Raw genomic sequence first — 21,548 nt, forward strand, 5'->3', positions numbered from 1 at the left:
TCACCTGGAGACCCGGGGAGTGAAGTGGCAAAGGAGTCCATTGGCATCCCAACGGCCTACAGCGAGGCCACGCTCCGATGGCCCAATTTACGCCGACCTGTCCCCGGCAGCCACGGGGAGGGGGGGGGAGGCACTGCCGGGGCCAGAGGCTGCTGTGCTGGGCCACAGGCCTCGTGCGAGGGCCCGCCCCCATCTCTGAGCTCGGCAACCCTGCCCAGCAGGAGACACCGGGAAGCAGGGCCTCTCCCGAGGCTCGGCATCTCCCGTTAAGAATGGGGGCATGGGGAGGGAGGATAAAAGGAGGGCACTAAGCAGGGGCCGAGGAGGGTTTTGCCTGAGGTCTGCGGAGCCACGCCAAAGAGAGGAAAGGTTAGCAACCCAGAAGGAGTGTGTGTAGGGTGTGGTGATGGAACCCCCCTCCCCACTCGCACAGCTGAGGCCCCTGCTGCCCTTTGGGCCTCGTCGCCAACGTGGCTGAGCTTCTCCAAAGCTCTGACTCCAGTGACAGCAAAGGAGAGTCCTCAGACTGATGCGACAGTGGAGAAGGATTCACGGGTCCCACCACACCTTTGTCACCCAATCCCTGCTCTGGGGTGTTGGACGAGTCTGCGTGGTCAGACTGCTCAGAGAACCGAGATTGTGCGGGGAAGTTTGGTACTGGGGGCGTCAGTACCGATAGGGGATCCCCTAGGGCAATGGAGATGCTGAAGCCAAGGGCAATACCTTATACTAGTAGCAGGCATCTCTAACAGAGAACCAGAACAATTTGCAATGTTGCAGCCAGACAGATGTGCAAGGAGGCATCTTTCAGGTCAAAAAAGCAAGCCAAACTCCTACTGTTGAAAGGGACAAAAGACAGATGCTAGGATCACCATTCTGAACTTCCCTAACAGATGTACTTTTGATCTCCCCCCAAGTTGAGGACAGTGCAAAGACTGTCATTTTTCTGTATGACAGAATTATTATATATTTAGTTATGTGCCATCAATCTGTGACTGACTCGTGGCGACCTCAGGACCGTGGGGTTCCCAAGGCAAGAGACAGACAGACAGGTGTTTTGCCACATTGCCTGCCTCCGCGTAGCCACCCGGGACCTTCCGTGGTGGGCTTCCCGTCCAAGTACGGACCCTGCTTAGCTTCCCAGCCCTGGCAAGATGGGCTAGGCTGGCCTATAGGGCTGCTTCTGGAGGTTCCACTGAAGTATAACGGAAAAGCTCAGGAGGCTGCTTCTCTGAGGCAGCAGGGCCGTGGTCCACTGCAGCACTTACCCCTTGCTCTTACAGCACCGTCTTCTACCTCTGCAACCCACTTTCTGCATCACGCTACGTCACGTCTTAGACCGAATTGGGGAGGTGGGGGGAGGGTTTGCGTTGTTTATCCAGTTTTGTATTCCCAGCCCTGCCCTGGATGACCAAATCTCGGCAGATTTCAGAAGCTAAGGCAGCACCAGCCCTGGTTAGTCGTTGGGTTAGAGACCACCAAGGAGGCCCAGGGTCAGGCAACGGCAAACCACCTCTGCCCATCTCTTGCCTGGAGACGGGCTGCGACCCGAGGGCCCTCCCCGCCAGCAAGCCTATCCCTCCTGCACGGCTTAGGTGACCAAACGGTTTTTATACTTTGTAGCCTGCTCTGATTAGCAAGAAAGGGGAGTTCTGCAAGAGGTAGGTGAGTCTACCTTCAGGATGGGCCAGAGGCCCCTTGGGGAGCACGGGATAACTCCTCCCGCCTCTTCCTACATGAGGGACCCAGTCTTTTGACACAGAGGGGTCGGGGAGAGGGGTGCATGCGTAACATGCGGGAAGGGAATGTTGGAAACTCTATGGCATATCCCCCACCTGATAAAGGTAAGGACCCAGCAGGCTTTCTGACCTTATGGCCTCCAAACAGCACAAACGTTGGCAGACAGACGGGACTGGTGGTCGACGGGGAGTCATGGGGAACGTCAAAAAACCCACTTGGCTTTCACTTGCTGAGGAAAATGCCAATATGTACAATGAAAATTATCTGAGGACCTGCAAGCTGGTTTGATCTGTCTAGCTAAGGTTTAGATGCCACTGATGCCATCTCTGAGGTTTGTAGGCAGATGCAGCAAGAGACCCTTCATTTAATGTGTCTTTACCGTTTTTGCAACGGGAGTCATAAACAGCAAAAGTAAGACCTATTAGACCACGGTATCGTCCAAGGTGCCCTCAGTACTGTTGCTTCAAAAGGCAAGCCCTCTCTCCTGCCTGGTGCCCCAGACGCCAGGGATGCAGCACAAAGCCGCATACGGGAACGCAGCTTGACTGCAGAAAGTGGAAGGATGAATGACACCTTTTCTGAAACAAGAAGCAGCAAAAACCAGCTCCCGTGAGAAGATGCCAGACAAGGGCAGGATGGTGAGACTCTCCCTTCCGGGAGCTGAGAGGAGAGGGTCCCTGAGTCCAGACACAGCTCTAGAGAGGTTTCTAGATCACAGCTCTGTGCTCTAGAGAGAAGCAGGTTTGTTCATTCGACGAAATCTCCAGGGTGATCAGAAATGGAGAGTCCCACAGAAATGCACAGGGGAGCAGGAACCGTGGCGAGAAGGGAAGCCTGCCACTCCTGCAGGTCTGCACCCTGTTCCCTCCGGCTTCTGCCCTGTGTACAGTCAGGAATGCGCCACGCTCAGGCCTTGGTAACACAGGAGGGAATGACATGCAGGTTGCAGCCAACCGGCCCCTGCATGGGTGCTGCTTGCTACCAACTCAACTGTGGGGCCTACAGGGATTGCCATCCAGAGGTGGAATTGCTTCTCCTCCTTGAGAAAAGACTCACCGGTTGAGGACATTAAGATACAGCCGGGTGAACATGCCTTTGCCTGGCCCCCCAGCAGAAAAAGATCCACCTCCGCCCATCATCATGTTTAAGACAGCAAAGGGAATGAAGTCTTCTTCCTGAAACGAGGGACAAAGGCTGGCTCAGGTACATGTGCTGGGTGGGATCCTGCCTCTCCCCTCCCACCGCGGGCCTCTGACCTCCAAGGAATGCTGCTCCTGGGGAACGGGGGACCCCGAGGGACACCATGAGGGTCATCTGCAGCAGGTAGGGAGAACGGGTGGAAACTCCTAATTTAGTCTGGGTCCAACCCAAAGAGCATTCAAGAACTGTTTGCACCCTGCCTGCTTTGCGTCCCCTGAGAGCAGAACACTCGAGTGAGGAATTCTGGGGTTGATGCTTACCAGAAATGAACAAGTCTCCAGCCCAATCATGATGTGGGTCAGTTCTGGAATTGGAGTGGGCCCCAAACTGACATTTGACATGTCCTTTTCAAGCTGAGGAAAGGGAGGGAGAAGTTAAGTGTAGATTTGGACAAGGAAAATGCGGCCTTTTTATGATGAAAAGAAACCACAAGCTTGACAGAGTGAACTCTGATGCCACGTTTGCAATGCCTTCTCCCATGTGATCTTCCACGTGCTTCTCTCCCACCCACCTACCAACCCACCTTCCTCTGTTCCCCTCCACCTTAGGTTAAACATAACACAAGAACAAAAGAGACGCCAATGTTGGATCAGGCCAGTGGCCCATCCAGTCCAACACTCTTCTGTGTCACACAGTGGCCAAAAATACCAGGTGCCACCAGGAGGTCCAGCAGTGGGGCCAAGACACTAGAAGCCCTCCCACTGTTGCCCCCCCCCAAGCACCAAGAAGACAGAGCATCCCTTGCCCCAGAGTCCCTATCTATACCTTGTGGTTAAGAGCCACTGATGGACCTCTGCTCCATATGCTTATCTAATTTCCTCTTATAAGAATATTAGGAGAAGCCAATGTTGGATCAGGCCAATGGCCCATCCAGTCCAACACTCTGTGTCACACAGTGTCCAAAAATACCAGGAGCCATCAGGAGGTCCACCAGTGGGGACAGGGGAATAGAAACCCTCCCACTGTTGCCCCCCCCCAAGCACCAAGAAGACAGAGCATCCCTTGCCCCAGAGTCCCTATCTATACCTTGTGGTTAAGAGCCACTGATGGACCTCTGCTCCATATGCTTATCTAATTTCCTCTTATAAGAATATTAGGAGAAGCCAATGTTGGATCAGGCCAATGGCCCATCCAGTCCAACACTCTGTGTCACACAGTGTCCAAAAATACCAGGAGCCATCAGGAGGTCCACCAGTGGGGACAGGGGAATAGAAGCCCTCCCACTGTCGCCCCCCCCCAAGCACCAAGAAGACAGAGCATCCCTTGCCCCAGAGTCCCTATCTATACCTTGTGGTTAAGAGCCACTGATGGACCTCTGCTCCATATGCTTATCTAATTTCCTCGTATAAGAATATTAGGAGAAGCCAATGTTGAATCAGGCCAATGGCCCATCCAGTCCAACACTCTGTGTCACACAGTGGCCAGAAATACCAGGTGCCCTCAGGAGATCCACCAGTGGGACCAGGACACTAGAAGCCCTCGCACTGTTGACCCCCCCAAGCACCAAGAAGACAGAGCATCCCTTGCCCCAGAGCCCCTATCTATACCTTGTGGCTAAGAGCCACTGATGGACCTCTGCTCCATATGCTTATCTAATTCCCACTTGAAGCTGTCCATGCTTGTAGCCGCCACCACCTCCTGTGGCAGTGAATTCCATGTGTTAATCACTCTTTGGGTGAAGGAGGACTTCCTTTTATCTGTTCTAACCCGACTGCTCAGCAATTTCATTGAGTGCTCACGAGTTCTTGAATTGTGAGAAAGGGAGAAAAGTACTTCTTTCCCATTCGTAATCTTATAAACTTTGATCGTGTCACCCCTCAGCCATCGTTTCTCCAAGATAAAGAGCCCCAAGCGTTTTAACCTTGCCTCATAGGGAAAGTGTTCCAACTCTTTTATCATTCTAGTTGCCCTTTTCTGCATTTTTTCCAATGCTATAATATCCTTTTTGAGGTGTGGTGACCAGAACTGTACACAGTACTCCAAATGAGGTCGCACCATTGATTTATATGGGGGCATATACTGGCTGATTTATTTTCAATTCCTTTCCTAATAATCCCCAGCATAGCGTTGGCCTTTTTTATTGCAGTCGCACAGTGTCTCGACATTTTCAGTGAGTTATCTACTACGACTCCAAGATCTCTCTCTTGGTCAGTCTCTGCCAGTCCAGACCCCATCAATGTGTATTTATATTTAGGATTTTTGGCTCCAATGTGCATCACCTTCCAGTTGGCCACACTGAACCCCATTTGCCACGTTGACGCCCACTCGCCCATCTCTTTGGAGTGCCTCACAATCCTCCCTGGTTCTCACCACCCTGAACAACTTTGTGTCATCTACAAATTTAGCCACTTCACTGCTTACTCCCAACTCCTACTAATTCTTTCTTTAATAACAGTTTCCACCAACTTACCCGGTATCGACGTCAGACTGACTGGCCTGTAATTTCCCGGATCTCCTCTGGAACCCTTTTTAAAGATGGGAGTGACATTAGCTACCTTCCAGTCCTCAGGAATGGAGGCAGATTTTAAGTTGGTGGAAACTGTTATTAAGGAAAGAATTAGTAGGCACATTGATGAACAAAAACTATGGAGGCAGACTCAGCATGAGCAGAGAACGTAAAGTAGGCACTATGTACCTGTTTTGTATGGGTGGCAGCGCAAATTCAAATAAGAAGCTGCATGAGTACAAAGCCCCAAAGGAATGTGATTTTGCCTCACTAAGGGTCACATTCACATCAGGCCTACGGTGTTTGGGAAACTTTTGTGGATTCTATCTACTGTGTTTGTACTTCAGTTCTTTCGTCCAGAAAAACTCCTCACTCACCAGCAGGCTCTTGACTGCTATGGAGTAAAGGATCTGTTTGTCCATTTCATCACGACAGATATCCCAGGAAGCCAAACACAACCACGGCACATCAGGTGCCTCGTGTCTGAGCAAAAGGATGGTGGCGGTTCTTGTTTGGCCTTACCTTGAGGATCCCGCCCGTGTACTGGGCCACCGACTTGTCTATGTCCTTGACCGCCGCACTTCCCCACACTGGCTCGGTTCCAAGGAGACACTTTCTGGCACAGGCCACAAGCCTGTCATGCTCAACCCCCACAGCAGCCAGAACCATCCTGTTGGGTGTGTAGTAATTCCGCAGGTACGAATGGAGGACTTCTCTGTCAATCTTCTCTATGTCCTCTGGAAGGCAGAACCTGTTCAATCCTACCGTGTTTTCCCTGTAAGCTGCCTGTGGGAGGCAAAGGGGGGAGGGGGGAGCACAGAAAAGAATGTGGATGAGACACACAAGCATCTGGGGAGGAGGGGTTGCCCTGTGCACACTCCTTTTGCTCTACAAATCAGACCTCCCTTTCCAACTCTGTGAGATCAATTAGATTTGTGCTTAGCAAATGAAAGGGGTTTTTTTTTGGGGGGGGGCAAGTTCATGCACTGAAAGGAAAGGGCTAAAAATCATCATTCCCTGATGTTCTGATCTGTTCCAATCCAGTTATTAGGGACTCCCAGGTGCAGCCCCCACAAACAACCCACTCATGAGATTTTCTGGAGTGACAGACCACATCTATTGAGAATATGAAGAAGAGTTGCTTTTTATACTCCACTTTTCACTACCCAAAGGAATCTCAGAGCAGCTTACAACCACCTTCCCTTCCTCTCCCCACAACAGACTCCCTGTGAGGTAGGTGGGGCTGAGAGAGCTCTGAGAGAACTGCTCTTGAGAGAACAGCTCTGAGAGAACTGTGACTGACCCAAGGTCACCCAGCTGGCAGCATGTGGAGGAGTGGGGAATCAAACCCGACTCTCCAGATTAGAGTCCACCGCTCTTAAGCACTACACCACACTGAAGGGAATCAACACACAAAGCATTCTCAGGATGACACCTATTTCCAAACGCTGGTGGAAGAAGAGAGGCTGTACCCAAGGAGGACAGAACATCATACAGATACATTCATCAGCCTGACATACATTCATCAGCCATCATCTATGTGTGACACAAACACTGCTCAGAAAAATCTAAACTGGAGTATCTTCTGATGGCCTAAACAGAGCATGATTTTATTTAGTATTTCTGCTTATATTTTGCAAGCAACGTCTTGAAAGCCGTGGCCACTCCTTTGCAAGACTTTGAATACTGCCAAGGAGGCGTACAAGAGTCAGGCTGACAAGAGAAGGGTGGAGGGGTGGGCTCTGAAACCTGGGGACTCTGGGTATGTGTCTACTAAAAACATTAAGGTCTTACGACCTAGCCGGAAACTTGGTTGGAAATACTTTGGTCCTTTCAAAGTGAAAAGAGTGATCAATGATGTGGCTGTGGATTTAGAACTACCTAAAAACGTGAGAAACCTTCATTCTGTATTTCATTTCAGCCTCCTGAAACGGGATTCTGGGTCAAGTCCCTGGCGTCCGTCGCAGCTGGTGCCCCCTCCTATCTTGATTGAAGGCGAGGAACATTATGAGATCTCTAGAATTTTGGATTAAACGTGGGAAATTGTTGTATTTGGTTGAATGGCTGGACTTTGGTCCCTAGCACCTCGAGTGGGTAGAAGCAGGGGATATTCGGGCCCCTCGGTTGTTGTGGAAGTTCCATAGCGACTTCCCGGACAGACCGGGAGACCTCCCGGAGTGGACGGGAGAAGCTGGTTTTTGAGAGGGCAGAATGTCAGCTATGCTGCCATACAGGTTGGGGGTGGGGTGCTTGCTTGCCCTGTGTACCAAGTACCGCTGCATTCCTTCTTTGCTTCTGTAACGCTTGCTTATCTATGGCCTTGCAGGTGGTGTGTAGTGTCTGGGATTCAGGGAACTGTGGGAGCGCTTTCGGTTCTCAGCTTCGGCTCTAATGGCCTGGGGCTCCTTCTCCTGCGTGCGGGAATGTGGCTAATTGGCCTCAGAGGGGGGGGGCATACGAATACCCTGCATACGAATACCCTATATCCCATTATGCTTGTAGGGGTGACGCCATTCTTAACAGTGACTTTGTTACTGCATCTATAGCTCTGCAATAAAGTATAACCTTTCTGATAAGCGTGTACTCCGTTGCTGGCTGTGGAATCTGACAGACGGAAGACAGGAGGGCCTGGCATGATGTGGTCCATGGGGTTGTGATTAGTCGGACTCGACTGTGCGACTGAACAACAACAACCACCAATTCAGAACTTTAAAAGTATTAAATTTAATAGTAAAGATCCTTGATATAATATTGGGGGATTTTCTAATCTTGTCCCAATCACTTTCCTGTAGGCGACCCTGGCAGTCCATTTGCCATACCGTTTGATGTTTCAAGTTTTCCGGCATAGAACAAGTAATTAATCTTCTCTCTATATAAAAGAAAGTACCCTCACCGTAAAATCAACGCCCAGGCCAAACCACTGTACCTAGAGACACCCAATTTTGGGAGAGCGGTCCCACCGTACGCCCCGCCTACCTCACAGGTTGTCTGTTGTGGGGAGGGGAAGGGAAAGGAGTTTGTAAGCCCCTCTGAGACACCTTTGGGTAGTGAAGGGCGGGATATAAATCCAATCTCTTCTTTTCTTCTTCTACTGTGGCGTAGGTGCTCGCTAAGAAGGTGTTAGAAATTCGACCCCCTAAGTGGGTCAAAAAGGGGTAAATGTGCTCCCCCCATTGATTCCTATGCCAGGCAGCTGCCTCTCTGCACCCCCCACTCTCTGATTGGTCAGCTGCAGAGCTCAGGGTTCTGAGGTAAAAGAAACCCAACAGTTACAGGGGACTGCAGAGAGCTAATGACAGTTGAGGAAATCCGGAGTGGCCAAGAACCACCTGTGAGATGACGCAAAGCTGCTGGCCCAACCTCTCTGATGGCTTCCAACACACTCCCCCCGCCTCCTACACCTAAAAGGCGGTTGTCTGTCAGGTGCAGCCCCACCTCCACAGTGACTTCTAATACTCCTCCCCCCTCCCCCTCTTACACTGGACAGGCAGCTGCCTGTAAGGTGTAGGAGAGGAGGTGGGATGGCTTCCAACACACTCCCCCCACCTCCTACACCTAACAGGCAGTTGTCAGGTGCAGCAGCGGTTGCAGGGTGCTTAAAGCCACGAGGGAGCCTGCCCTAGCAGTAACGCCTTAGTGATCCTGTCAGCTCTACCTCCACAGTGGCTTCTAATACTAGGGCAGTGAACCAAATAGGAATTCCAAACAGGACCTGAGATAGAATCTTAGAGTTACATTTTTGCCAGGGTCTAGACCAGGGACGAGGCCGGTGTGGTTGCCTTGTTGATGAAGAAACGCCCAGAGCACGAGAGGCTTTTATGCTTTTGTCCATGTCTTATAATATGGTGTCTGTTGTAGTATTAAATAGACCAAGGCCATCAAAGGGGAGGTCCTCTACATATGTTCTTGTATCTGGCTGTAGATTGGTGTTACGTAGCCAGGAATGTCTTCGGAGAGCTATGGCTGAAGCCATTGTCCTTGAGCAGGTGTCTAGGGCATGTTTAGGTATTAATTTGTTGTTTTGCCAGCACCATGCCCTCCTTTTGGATGATGCCGGCTGCCTGACGCTTATCTTCTGGAAGGGTTGCCAGAAGCTCGGAGAGCCTCTCCCACAAAGTGTATTGGTATCTACTCATACACGCTAAGTACTTGGTGGTCTTCACCACTAGTGCTCCAGTAGAGTAGAAACGTCATCCGACTGCATCTAGCTTTCTGCTCTCCCTGTCTGAAGGGGCAGAATGGGTTCTCTTTGACTTGGATGAGGAAGTAACTACCATTAAATTTGGTTGAGGATGGGCGAATAAGAATTCCGCTCCTGTTTCTTGGACTCTATACATATGGTCCAAGCGACGTGTGGACACTGGAACCGATGATGGTTTATCCCATGGTGCTTTAGCTGCCTGTAACAGGACCATGGACATGGGTAGTGCTATAGCCGTCGATGTATCTAGTTGCACCACGTTGTACCACATAGCCGTCGATGTATCTAGTTGTACCACATCGAAAACGGCATCTGTAACCTGTGGTTGTGGTTGTACGACTGAAAGGCCAAGGGAGTGAGCCACTCTTTTCACAAGGTCTCCGTAGGAAGTTAAATTTTCAGATGGAGATATAGGTTGGTCATCGGCTACTGCCTGGTTCGGAGAAGGCTGGTCAGGGGAGCTGTGTACATCTGAAGGCCCCGTATCAGAATCCTCATCCACAGAGTCAGAGGAATCGGGCTCTGGTAATTGCACCAGAGTGGTTTTGATCTGACTGGTTGGATCTGTTGACGGTGGGATAGGGGGACTGGGAGGACGATATTGATCCTGTCGATGTCGAGAAGGGTCATCAGATGGATGATCCGGAGGACGGGAAAGAGATGCTGAGGGCCTCGATCTATGGGGTAACCATGATCTGTGAGCAGAGTAACAATCTCAATCAGAGTAACCTGCTGGCGTCAACCATGGCATGGATGCGGGGGGGATAAGCCCCATAGAGATAACGTAGTTGGCGATGATCCCAGGAAAGAGCAGGAGGTGGTGGGGGCAGGAAGACTTGTGGGGATCTACTCCTAGAGCGGGAGCGTCTGGAAGACAGTGTAGCATCAATATCGAAGGGCCGATCCTTGGCAAACAGACGGGGAGGATGACGTTGAGTGTTTGGAGGGATCTGTCGATGCCGACCTGGGTCAATATCAGCATGGAACTCCGAGACTGTCGATGCCGATGACTGAGCAGAGGGAGAGCGATCCGTGCCCAGGGGACGACTGAGGATTTCGACATTATCGATGTTGGAGAAAGGATGCATATCGACCAGCGTGTCATGGTCTAGCTGGTGTGTCAGAGAGTCCATCAGCTTGATGGTCGGTATCGGTGGAGCGACTGGAGCCTCCGATGCCGATACTGTCGTTGGAGCAGGGAGCACCTTAGGGGCATTACCTGGTGCAGGACCCGCGACTTTTCCAGACTTCGCCGCCTTTAGGGCCTTAGAGGAACCCTTTTTGGCAGACTTGTGCTCTTTACCCGATTTCTCCTTCTTTTTCACGGGAGTGGGCGCCGAAGACTGCGCTGTCAGTGCCGGGCGCTTTGATGTTGACTGGACGATGTCGGACGAGGACTTTGATACCGGAGCCATTGATGTTGATGGTCTGACTGGTACTTCTGGATCCATGACGGAAGTGGAATTAGCACCGATTCCAGTAACGCCACCCGGAGACGCGCCGCTCGGTTCTTCCTGGTTTGATTTGAAAACTTGGCACAGTGTCGACAGGACTCTGGTCGGTGTGTCTCGCCAAGACAAAAAATGCAAAGGGTGTGGCCATCAGGTGGAGCGAGCTTACTGCCACACCCCTTACAACGGTTGAAAAAGCCCCACTTCTTCTCCATAAAATAAATGAGATGGAGAAGAAAAAGAGGTGGTGGGGGGGCACGAAGGCCAAACTGAGGTAAAGCGAAAAACTTCCTCCTCAACTAAACAAAATCTTTTTTTTTTTACCAAGAAATAAGCAAAGGCAAAAAGAAAAGGAAGAGAAAAACTGAAGAGAACTCCAAAGAGCCTCTGAGGAAAAATAGCTACCAATCTGACTGACGAAAGGAAGGTGCTTCCAGAGCAGCGGAAAGAAAGGAACTGGCGGGATGTCCACGCCTACCCCTCTGGGCATGCATGGTGAAGTTCCTGTGCATGCCTGAGGTCTGGGCGTGAAAATCCGTTAAGAGCTTGCTACAATACCGATCGATCTAGCGCAGGCGCACTGTATCCCATGGGTGTGAAACACAGAGACCACGTCGAAGATAGATGGGGCCAGCACACAGCCCTGTTTCACACCTTTACTAACAGGAGTTCTACTGGTTAGAGAGCCAGAAATACCCACTTTAATTGGGGCAAAAGTATCTCTATGTAGCTCTCGAATGAGCAGTAATAACCGCTGCTCAACATTCATTTTAGCTAACTTTGACTAAAGGCAGTCCCTGTTTATAAAATCAAATGTGCCGGCCAGGTCAACAAATGCTATATAAAGTGCCTTTGATGGCCCATTTAACCCAGAATGCGCCAGTTGGTAAAGGGTTTGGCAGTGACAGATTGTTCCAAGGCCCTTTTGAAAACCTGCTTGAGCCAGATGTAGAATTTGTTCTTCAGCCATCCAGTCTTCCCATTTTAACAGCAGGTATTTACTGTATAGTTTTGCCGCTATATCTAGTAAACTTATCGGTCTATAATTGTGTGGGTCCACAATGTCCCCCTTTTTAAGTATGGGCACCACAATACTCAATTTCCAACCAGAGGGAAACACTCCAGACCCATTAATCTGTGTGAAAACTCTAGCCAGGAAGGGGGCCCACCACTCAGGGAAAACTTCACAGTTCAGATGGTAACATATCTTCCCCCGGGGATTTTCCTGTGGATAGTGTGGCTATTAGACCTCTAATTTCAAATTCTGAGACTGGTGACCATTCCAGTAGACCTGTAAAGTGTAAGGGTGCAACCTGAAGGATTTTATTTTGGCCCTCTGGCTGAGGACAATTTAGCCCAAACACATTACAGAAGTAAGTGAACCATACATGGCCTGGGATACGTGCATCAATCTGGCAGTATGGACTACTTTTTTATTTGCAACCTTTTTTAAAAGATTGGGACAATTATGGAGTTCAGCCAAATGTCTGGTAAAACTCCAAATTTATCAATGAGTAGGCAAGAGATTGTGTCCACCGATCAATATCACTCTTTAAAAGTTCAATAGGTAGGCCATCAGGCTTTGCGAGATTTAAAAGAGTTAATAAGATCAAAAATTTCATCATAGGAGACAGGTGGCCAATCCGGCAAGTCAGCAGGCATTGCTCCATTATTTCCTGGGTCTAGGCAGGATGGATCATTGAAAAGGTCTGAATAATAAGTTGTCCAATTTCGTGCAGTAATTTTAAAAGATATATATGGCCCAAATAATTTTTTTGAGCCAGAGACCAATGCACAGAAGGTTTTATGGTCACTACACTTGATCGTTCTAAGTAGTTGAGACCATTTCTCCATGGCAAAAGTGTGCTTCTTTTGGTCAAACAGCCTTTGACAATCCTTCTTCAATTCTCTGTATCTATGAAACGTCCAGGGATAAGTGCCAGAGCACAGCTGCTTGAAAGCATGTCTCAGATGTCTTTTAGCTTCAAAGCATTCCGCGTCGAACCAAGAATGGGAAGATGGCTCTGAACATCTAATTGGCTGTGCATATGAGGCTAAGGACTCTATAACAAGTTTTAAGATTGACAATGCCTCATCTAGGGTCTTCGTGTCAAGCAGGGTTTGCATAATTTGTTTCCCAGTCTCAGAATTTAGCCAGTATAAAGGCCATCTTACTTTTTTTATACTGCATCCAATCAGAATTGGTGTATGGCGAGTGGGGCCTGCTTTAGATTCCGGAGCCTAATTCAAGGGTCAATGAGATTGGGAGATGGTCGCTCTCAGTACTCTCAGCAAAATCTGGTAATACAGTCTCTCAGCTTAAGGGAAGAAATTGCATAGTCAACCACACAACACCCTTGAGAAGAGGCAAATGTAAAGGCTCCATTAGGCTCTAGATGAGGGGAGCCATTCAAAACACCTAGTTTCAATTCAGTGCACAGATCTACTAGCAGGTGGCCTGCCAGATTGACAGTAGAGTCTTTAGAGATCCTAGATGGTAAAAAAGGTAGTGGAGTAGAGTCTAAGTCTTCTCAATTCAATAAGACACTTAATTGTTCATTGCTAGAACCAATTCTTGGTTAAAATCCCCTAAAAGTAATAACATCACCTCGGGGGTTTTCACAACTATCTTACTTAGGAATTCCTTTAGCATATTCCAATGGCCTAAAATAGAATTATTACAAGAAGTGGGACCCGTGATACTCGCAGGGGGGAAGTATTCCCCACAGCTCCTGGCCTACAGAAGCAGCAGGAGGTGAGCCCAGCCTTCTCCCTCCGCCCCCCGACAGTGAGGCCTGAGCAGCTCACAGCCACCAGCCCAAGCTTTTTCCCTCCCCCTCCCTTCCCGGCGGCGGCAAGGCCGGGCTGCCAAGCTTTCTCCCTCCACCCCCCCAAGCAGCAGCGAGGCCTGAACGACTGCCTGCCCACCAAGCTTTCTTTTCCCACCCCCGTGGCAGCGAGGCTGGCCCGCCAAGTTTCTTCCCTCCCGAGCAGCAGCGGTGGCAAGGCCTGAATGGCTCACAGCCGCCGGCCCACCAAGCCTTTTCCCGCCCCGCCCCCCCAGTGGCAGCAGCAGCAAGGCAATCCTCAGAGCATTCTCTGCGCATGTGCAGGCAGCGCTCTTTTACTTTTGGGGGGATTTAAGTATTCTCCCTATAGTTTTTTCAGCACATCTGGGGATTGTCCCAAATGTGCAGGAAAATCTCTTTGCCCCCTAGGTGCCCCCCGATGTGCGGATTTAGATATCCGCACGCAGGGGGCACCTTGGCTATTAGATATATAGATCAACTAAGGATGGAACATAAACATTAATCAATAGAAACTGGAATTCTCTATGAGACACATGAAAGGCTTGGGCCAATGGTGGGCCAACTGTAAAACAGTAAAATTGGTTGAGTCTTTGAACAAGCAGCAGAGGCCTGCTTTAGGTCGGCCCTTTGAATTCAGCTTCTAAGCAGGTAATGAATAGGCAGTAAAGTTGTCAATTGAAAAGTCCCTTAAGGACCAAGTCTCTTGAAGAGAAATGATGTCAAATTTCTCAATAAGTGTCCTGAAGTCCAAGTCATCATATTTATTCCCCCATTCTGCTATATTCCAAGAAATTATTTGTAGGGTTGGTCTTCCTATACATTCCAGATGTTGGTTGTTCGGGGCTAGTCAATCTAATTCAACTATACAATTAAAGGCTGTGTTATCTTCTGAACATATACATCCATTAATCGCCTCCTGGGTTATACCATGAGGTGAATAAGGTTGTTGGCATTTGTTAGCATTTAAAAGGTATGGTTTTGCAGGATCGTTGGTTAAGTAGTGCAATGTCATTCCTTGCAGGATGAACAAGGGACTGTTGAAGAGTAACTAAAGAGTTCACTCTTTCGAGGGGGCATGTATTTGTATTTGCTGTGAGTGGCTTGGGGACCACTAGGACCATCGTAGGTAGCTCATCAAGAGGCATCTCAGCATCAATAATTGATTGGGGTCACTCTTTCGAGGGGGCATGTATTTGTATTTGCTGTGAGTGGCTTGGGGACCACTAGGACCATCGTAGGTAGCTCATCAAGAGGCATCTCAGCATCAATAATTGATTGGGGGTTCAAATTTTTAATCTCTTGTAGTTTACAGGGCCTGGTGGTCAATCTATCAGTAATTATTTGTTGCTTGGCATTGATAGAAGATCCAGAGGGGTTGGGAGCATCTTCTTCTAAGAAATTAGGTAGTTGGCCAGAGGGTACACAGGTCCTGAGGTCCGCAAGGGCTATAAGGTCCTGTTGGTTCACTACATCTTTCTCTAACAACATTTCCTGGGGGGACAGGTGCAGTTCAGATTCAGTGGCTAGGTTAAGGAGGAAGCCGGTGGGCAAGATGGAAGAAAAGAGGAGGGTGCCAGCTATGATGGAAAACTGTTGCTGTCCTCAACCAAAAGCCTGGTGGAACATCTCTGCCTTACAGGTCCTGCGGAATTGCATTAAGTCCCACAGGGCCCTGATGGAAGACAGTTCCACCAGGTCGGAGCCAGGGCTGAGAAGGCCCTTGCTCTGGTCGAGGACAGACGGATATCTTTGGGGCCGGGGATCACCAGCAGATTGCTCTCGGCAGAGTGTAACGTTCCCCTGGAGACATACCAGAGGAGACGGTCCCAGGGATACGCAGGTTCCAGACCTCTCAAGGCCTTAAAGGCCAATACCAACACTTTGAATTTGACTTGGCATTCCACTGGAATATCCAATACATTGCAAGGCCCTTAAGCCGCTCTCGGCCATATCTCTGGGATTAACTGCACAGTGTACAGAACTTTCAAGCACAGAGTATGGTTTTGTTCCTGCAAAGAGTAAAACAAATCCTTTGTAAAACCTACCGCATGAATCATCTCTGTGAGCAATGGTTCTGGATCTGGCCTCATGTTTAAGTCCTCCAATTCAAAGCGAACTGCCATGCGAGTCATCTCAATCTCCTCGTCTGTCCCAAGGAGAAGGAACAAGGATGAGCACCGTGGAATCCAGGCCCAGACAGTGCAAGACTGTGGGCAGCACAGGGCACGTCCCAACAGGCCTCCACAGGTCAGACTGAATGGTCTCCATTGTGCTGTCAACACAATGTCCCATGTCAGATCTTCACACAATGCTACATTTTTATTGGGAAAAGTGGTTCAAGGAGTCATGTATCTGCTCCTTGAAACACCAATATCTCTATTATCTCACCTGACAACCTGGGCTGTAGCACCACATCAGCCAGCAAGCCAACTACAGTGTCCAGGCCTTTAACATCTGCAGAAACGGCATACATTGTGGTATCCCTGCAAGGGAAGCAAAACAGGGTTAACATTTGGTTAAAACATGTGGCTTCGGGGTAGCTGTTTCCCAAAAGCTTACAGCCACTTTTTATGGATTCCATCAGCCTCCTCCTCAAATAATGCAATAAGCAATCTTTAAAATGGTAGTATGAGGCAGCCAATGAACTGAAGCAACCACAGCCCAACACTCAAATGGCACAGAAAATCCTCTGTGAGGGAAGACGGGGGTAAGCTCAAAAATACAAACAAAATGCAAGCTCCTGTAAGAGTAACAAAACTGGAAAGAGAGACAACTTGCAGAACACCAGTCATAAATCCAGACTGACATACAAAGAAAGAGGAAACGAAAAAGAAACAAATATTGTTGGGCTTAAAAGTGGATCCCAATCTGGAAAGAAAAAAAGACTACTAGCCACGTGCTTCAAGTAATACAGAAGCATACCTCGATGCCTGGCAATCACAGATTCCACCATGCTTTTCCAAGGTAAGAAGGATCTCATCCTTACTGCCAAACTGAGCTGTGGACTGACACAAAAGAAGAGAAGAAAGAATCAACACTGGGTTTAAATCACATTTTAATTTTTGCTAAGTGGGGCTGGACCATAACAGCTTGGGAGGATTAACAGGAATCAGTTCAAGAGGCACATTCAAGAGGAGAGGGCACATTTGTGTGCCTCACAGGCGCTCTTGGAAGACTTCTGGAAGAATGCATTTCAGGTCTCCAAGGCTGCAGAGTAAAGTTCAAGAAGACAACCATAAGCCATATTACTTACAGAAAAAGCCAGCTTTTCCAGAAAATGAGAGATACCACCAATATATTTCGCTTCATATCTTGACCCTGAGTTTATAAGAACTGTTGAAGCAAAAGAGAGAGGATGTGAGTATTTTGCACCTTAAAAAGACCTCACAGCAAGTTGAGCAGCACATCCCTTTCTCCCAAACCTTCAGCATTCCAAGTCTACATTCCAAGCCGACCAAAAGATCCTGATTCCGCTGCCCGTTTGGCATTTCCTCCTGGCACAGCATCATGGTGCTGCCCATTATTCCCATACACCTTCTGGCCTAAGCCAAGGCTGGGGTGGGGAGAGAGAATGCATGTGCCTATGTTCATGGAACTGCACATGCTCGCACTGTTGCTTCAATTGTTTAATAAAGTTTCTGTACTCACCATGAATAATTGAAGTTAAGATGTACAAAAACACAAAAGCAGAATAAAACCCAAAAGTGTTCAAGTAAATCAATCTAAGCATCAAACTACAATTTGAGCCAATTTAGAGACAAAGAATGAAAAACGTGATCTGTCTCTCCCTCCATCCTCTCTTCTCCAGGCAAAACATACCCCCTTCCTTCAACCTTTCCTCCTGAACCAGTTCCAATTTGATTACATTTTTCTTAAAGTGCAGCATCCAGAACCAAGATCCTCTCTTCTCCAGGCAAAACATACCCACTTCCTTCAACCTTTCCTCCTGAACCAGATCCAATTTGATTACATCTTTCTTAAAGTGCAGCATCCAGAACCACGTGCAGAACTTCAGCAATGGTCTGACCAGCGTGAAGCAAATTAGAACTATTACTTCTTGCGATCTGGATGCCATGCTTCTATTAATGCACTCTGAAAACTCCATTAGTGTTTCTGCAGCCGCTTCACACTACCTGTGCACCTGAATTTCAGTATATCCTTGATGCAGTGCTGTTAACTGTGAGCCGTCCTGAGACCATTCGCAGGGAAGGCGGGATATAAATCCATATAATAATAATAACAACATGGCTGGTTTCTTGTTTTTCCTCTTTATTTGATGAGCAATAATTGTATGCAAGGAGTTTCCCAAACACTGATCACTGTAAGATCACATCCCCAGTTCCGGGCCATAGCCAGTGGTGGGGCTTTAGGGGCTGTGCCCCCATCGATTAAGGGGAACTCCAATGCCAACCAGGCAGCAGGTCCCTGGTGAGCCCCAGCACCAGCCAGCAAGTTGGCTCTCGGAGACTTGCTGGCTGATGCATACGCAGAGAGGCAATGGGGCAGGCCAATAGAGAAGAGCTCTCAGAGAGCCGACTCGCTGGTTGGCTGGCACAGATGCAGTGAGGTGCCAGGGCGGGCCATTCTCTAATGACCCACTCCGGTGCCTCACTGCATCTGCACCAGCCAGCATGTCAGCTCTCTGAGAGGTCTCAAAAATCCAACCTGCTGGCTGACAGACAGGCACAAAAGCAGTGAGACATCTACTTGGAGAGCCAAGGAGGCAGTCAAGCAGCAGGGCAGCTTGCCCCGGCACCTCACTGCATCTGTGCCAGCCAACCAGCAAGTCATCACTCTTCTCTATTGGCCCACCCCGACGCCTCACTGTGTCTGTGCCAGCTAGCAAGTTGGCTCTCTGAGAGCCGACTCGCTGGCTGGCAGCACTTGCTGCCATGCTGCCTCCTCTTCACTCGTGATGACATCACCACGATGCCCCCCAAATCCCAAAGCCCCCTGTCAAAAAATTTCCTGGCGACAGTTTCTGGTACTTTAGGTTCATCAGACCCTCATGCTGCTTTTGCCCATACTTGAAAGAACAAGTGTCCTCATGGTTTGGGAACCATCAGGCAGAGCCTCTAGCTCAGAAATGCCCCTGCACAGCAGCAAGCAAGCTCAGATCCCCCTTGCCTTACGGGCTTGCAAGTCAGTTTGAGCACAGTACTCAGGACCAAGACTCAAGAGCTTCTATGTATGTAAAGCTAACCTTCCATCTACTATGGGAAGATCTGTTACATATGTACCATTTTTCAAACCTGCTGAAGGAAGACAAAAATTTGCCCAGCCTCAGGAAGACAGATCAATTGAAAGCAACCAGAGACCCAAAGTCTGATCTGCTCTCTATAAAACCACATACAACCAACAAGAAGGTACATAGTAGAGTATGAAATTCACAAGAAAAGCAACTGTGTAACAAAACACTCAAACCTTGTCTTATATAAACTTTTAGTTTCTGTTTAAGCAATAAATTGTATCACTAAAATAGAACAACAACTTTAAGGGGATATCCCAATTCTATACTACAGTCAACCCAAACCCGAGCTGTTAGCATAAAGAGGTAACAGTTACTTAATACTGCACCAAAGCCTACATCTTACCTGCTCCTTCAAGTATACCCATTTGTCAAATAACATCATGAAGATTATACAGAGATATTGGTATATGGTCTCAGATATACCAGGCTGTGAGATTCCACCTCGTATAGCATATTCACGTACACAAAATTCAAAAGATCTATTAGTTTTATCTGACTTTAGGCATCTAAAAGATATGAGCCAACAACCTTTGGGTTTTTATTGTTGTGGGTCCTGTAAAGCATGCAAATATGCTTTGAATACTAGAAAACTTACACATCCAGACACTTTTTATAGAATAGACATAAAAGGTTTCAGCAACTGCAACACAAAGAAATATATATATATCTTGTCCTTTGTAAATGTAGAAAAAAAATACATTGACAGTACAATAAGGGCTATTAAAACAAGGGTGCTTGAACATATCTTGAGAATTAAAAATTACATTAGAAAAGCCCCATTAGTGGAACACTATAGGCATATGAATCATTCACCTGAATCTTTGAAATTTCTGGATATATATAAATACATGGGGAAACCTAATTCTTATGTGGATGTTCAAAAACACCTGCTACAGATGGAAACTAAAATGATTTTTCACTTAATGCATCCAAAAGGACTGAATTTAATGAATGACTTCTCTTGCTTTCTGTGAATAGTGTAAAATGATTGAATATATACATTCAGTAAAAGTTATACCTTGGTAGTTTTAATTCGTAGGGGTTAGTTAAGTAAATTATATATAAAATATAGGAACTTTACAGGTAAGGTTTTAATAGTGTAGTTGTTCTCAGTTTCTAATGATACAAATAAATACTCCTGTTGGTATCACCTTTAAGAAGAGAGATGTTCAGGAAGTGCTATCTGCAATTTAGCAACAGCAAACACTTCACTCTTGGAAATGGTGGGAAATGCTGTCTAAGTTCCTTATTAAATCAAGTAAAGGTAGCTATTTTCTATAATTAAACTATATTGCAAATTGCAATGTCATTTTGAGCTAAATATAACATGTGCCTTTGTTTACAATGTTTTATGTAGAAGTGCTGCGGAGGACTGTCGACTCCCTAACATCATTGTGCCTTTGTTTACAATGTTTTATGTAGAAGTGCTGCGGAGGACTGTCGACTCCCTAACATCATTGTGATTATCAAGCACTGGGAAAAATGAAGATTATACAGAGATATTGGTATATGGTCTCAGACATACCCGGCTGTGAGATTCCACCTCGTATAGCATATTCACGTACACAAAATTTAAAAGATCTATTAGTTTTATCTGACTTTAGGCATCTAAAAGATATGAGCCAACAACCTTTGGGTTTTTATTGTTGAATAGTATAAGAGTTGGTTTGGTTTGTACTGTACCACTAGAATATGTTGATACAATTTATTGCATAAACAGAAACTAAAAGTTTATATAAGACAAGGTTTGAGTGTTTTTCTTTTGGATTCCCTGTAAGTGGCTGCAACAGAGTTCTACTTACTCCCAACAGTACAGAACTGGCCAAATTTATTCTGTGAAGCCACCTGCAGTCCATTCTCAAGCGTGGTCACCTTCGTCTCGAATCCCTGCTGAGTGTCAACAGTTGCAAAGAGAGGTTTTGGCACCCCAGGCAGAGGTGCTGTCAGGGGAATGCTCGGGTAGCTACTCCCACTACTGCTGTAACTGCGGTAGGCAACCAGTCCAAGCCTGGAGCAAGAAAACAAATGTGTTAGCAAGGACAAAGCCCCTGAGTGAGGCATGTGTAATCACTGGAGATGCAGTGACGGCAATGGGATCGAAGGGCCCAGACAGACAGCCTTTCTTTTCCTGCTTGGTGAAATGCAGAGACTATAGCGCCTGTACAAACTACTGCTTTACATTATTCCACGTGGTTCAGTCCTGTCCCCTCTCTGACTGGCAGCCATAGCCCTAAGGCAGAAAGGTCTTCCGAAGTGATGGCAGCCCGAGAGCTCGAGAGGGGCCTCCCGCACGTGGATGTCCGGTAGGGCTGCCAGCCTCTAAGGAGTGCCGGGAGCCTTCCTGAACTCCAGATGCCGGAAGTCAGTCCCCCCGGAGAAAAAGGCTGATCCGCAGCGGCCTCCGTGAACATAAGAGATGCCAATGTTGGATCAGGCCAAAGGCCCATCC

The 21,548-nt window shown here is 48.0% G+C and overlaps 1 protein-coding gene across 1 annotated transcript in view; it reads right to left on the reverse strand.

Moving 5' to 3' along the window:
- The window catches only part of PMPCA (peptidase (mitochondrial processing) alpha), a 29,459-nt gene extending 8,299 nt beyond the window's left edge, over positions 1-21,160 (reverse strand). The window contains exons 1-8 of the mRNA XM_015414177.1: positions 20,902-21,160; positions 17,102-17,181; positions 16,771-16,853; positions 16,237-16,331; positions 15,894-15,994; positions 5,909-6,172; positions 3,201-3,293; positions 2,797-2,915 (exon numbers count right to left, since the gene is read on the reverse strand). Of these exons, the coding sequence (XP_015269663.1) occupies positions 2,797-2,915; positions 3,201-3,293; positions 5,909-6,172; positions 15,894-15,994; positions 16,237-16,331; positions 16,771-16,853; positions 17,102-17,181; positions 20,902-21,160 (1,094 nt within the window). The remainder of the gene's footprint in view (positions 1-2,796; positions 2,916-3,200; positions 3,294-5,908; positions 6,173-15,893; positions 15,995-16,236; positions 16,332-16,770; positions 16,854-17,101; positions 17,182-20,901) is intronic.
- Between the last annotated feature and the right edge of the window lie 388 nt (positions 21,161-21,548).

The sequence above is a fragment of the Gekko japonicus genome, unplaced genomic scaffold, assembly GCF_001447785.1.
Source record: "Gekko japonicus isolate JY-2015 unplaced genomic scaffold, Gekko_japonicus_V1.1 scaffold9, whole genome shotgun sequence".
NCBI lineage: Eukaryota > Metazoa > Chordata > Lepidosauria > Squamata > Gekkonidae > Gekko > Gekko japonicus.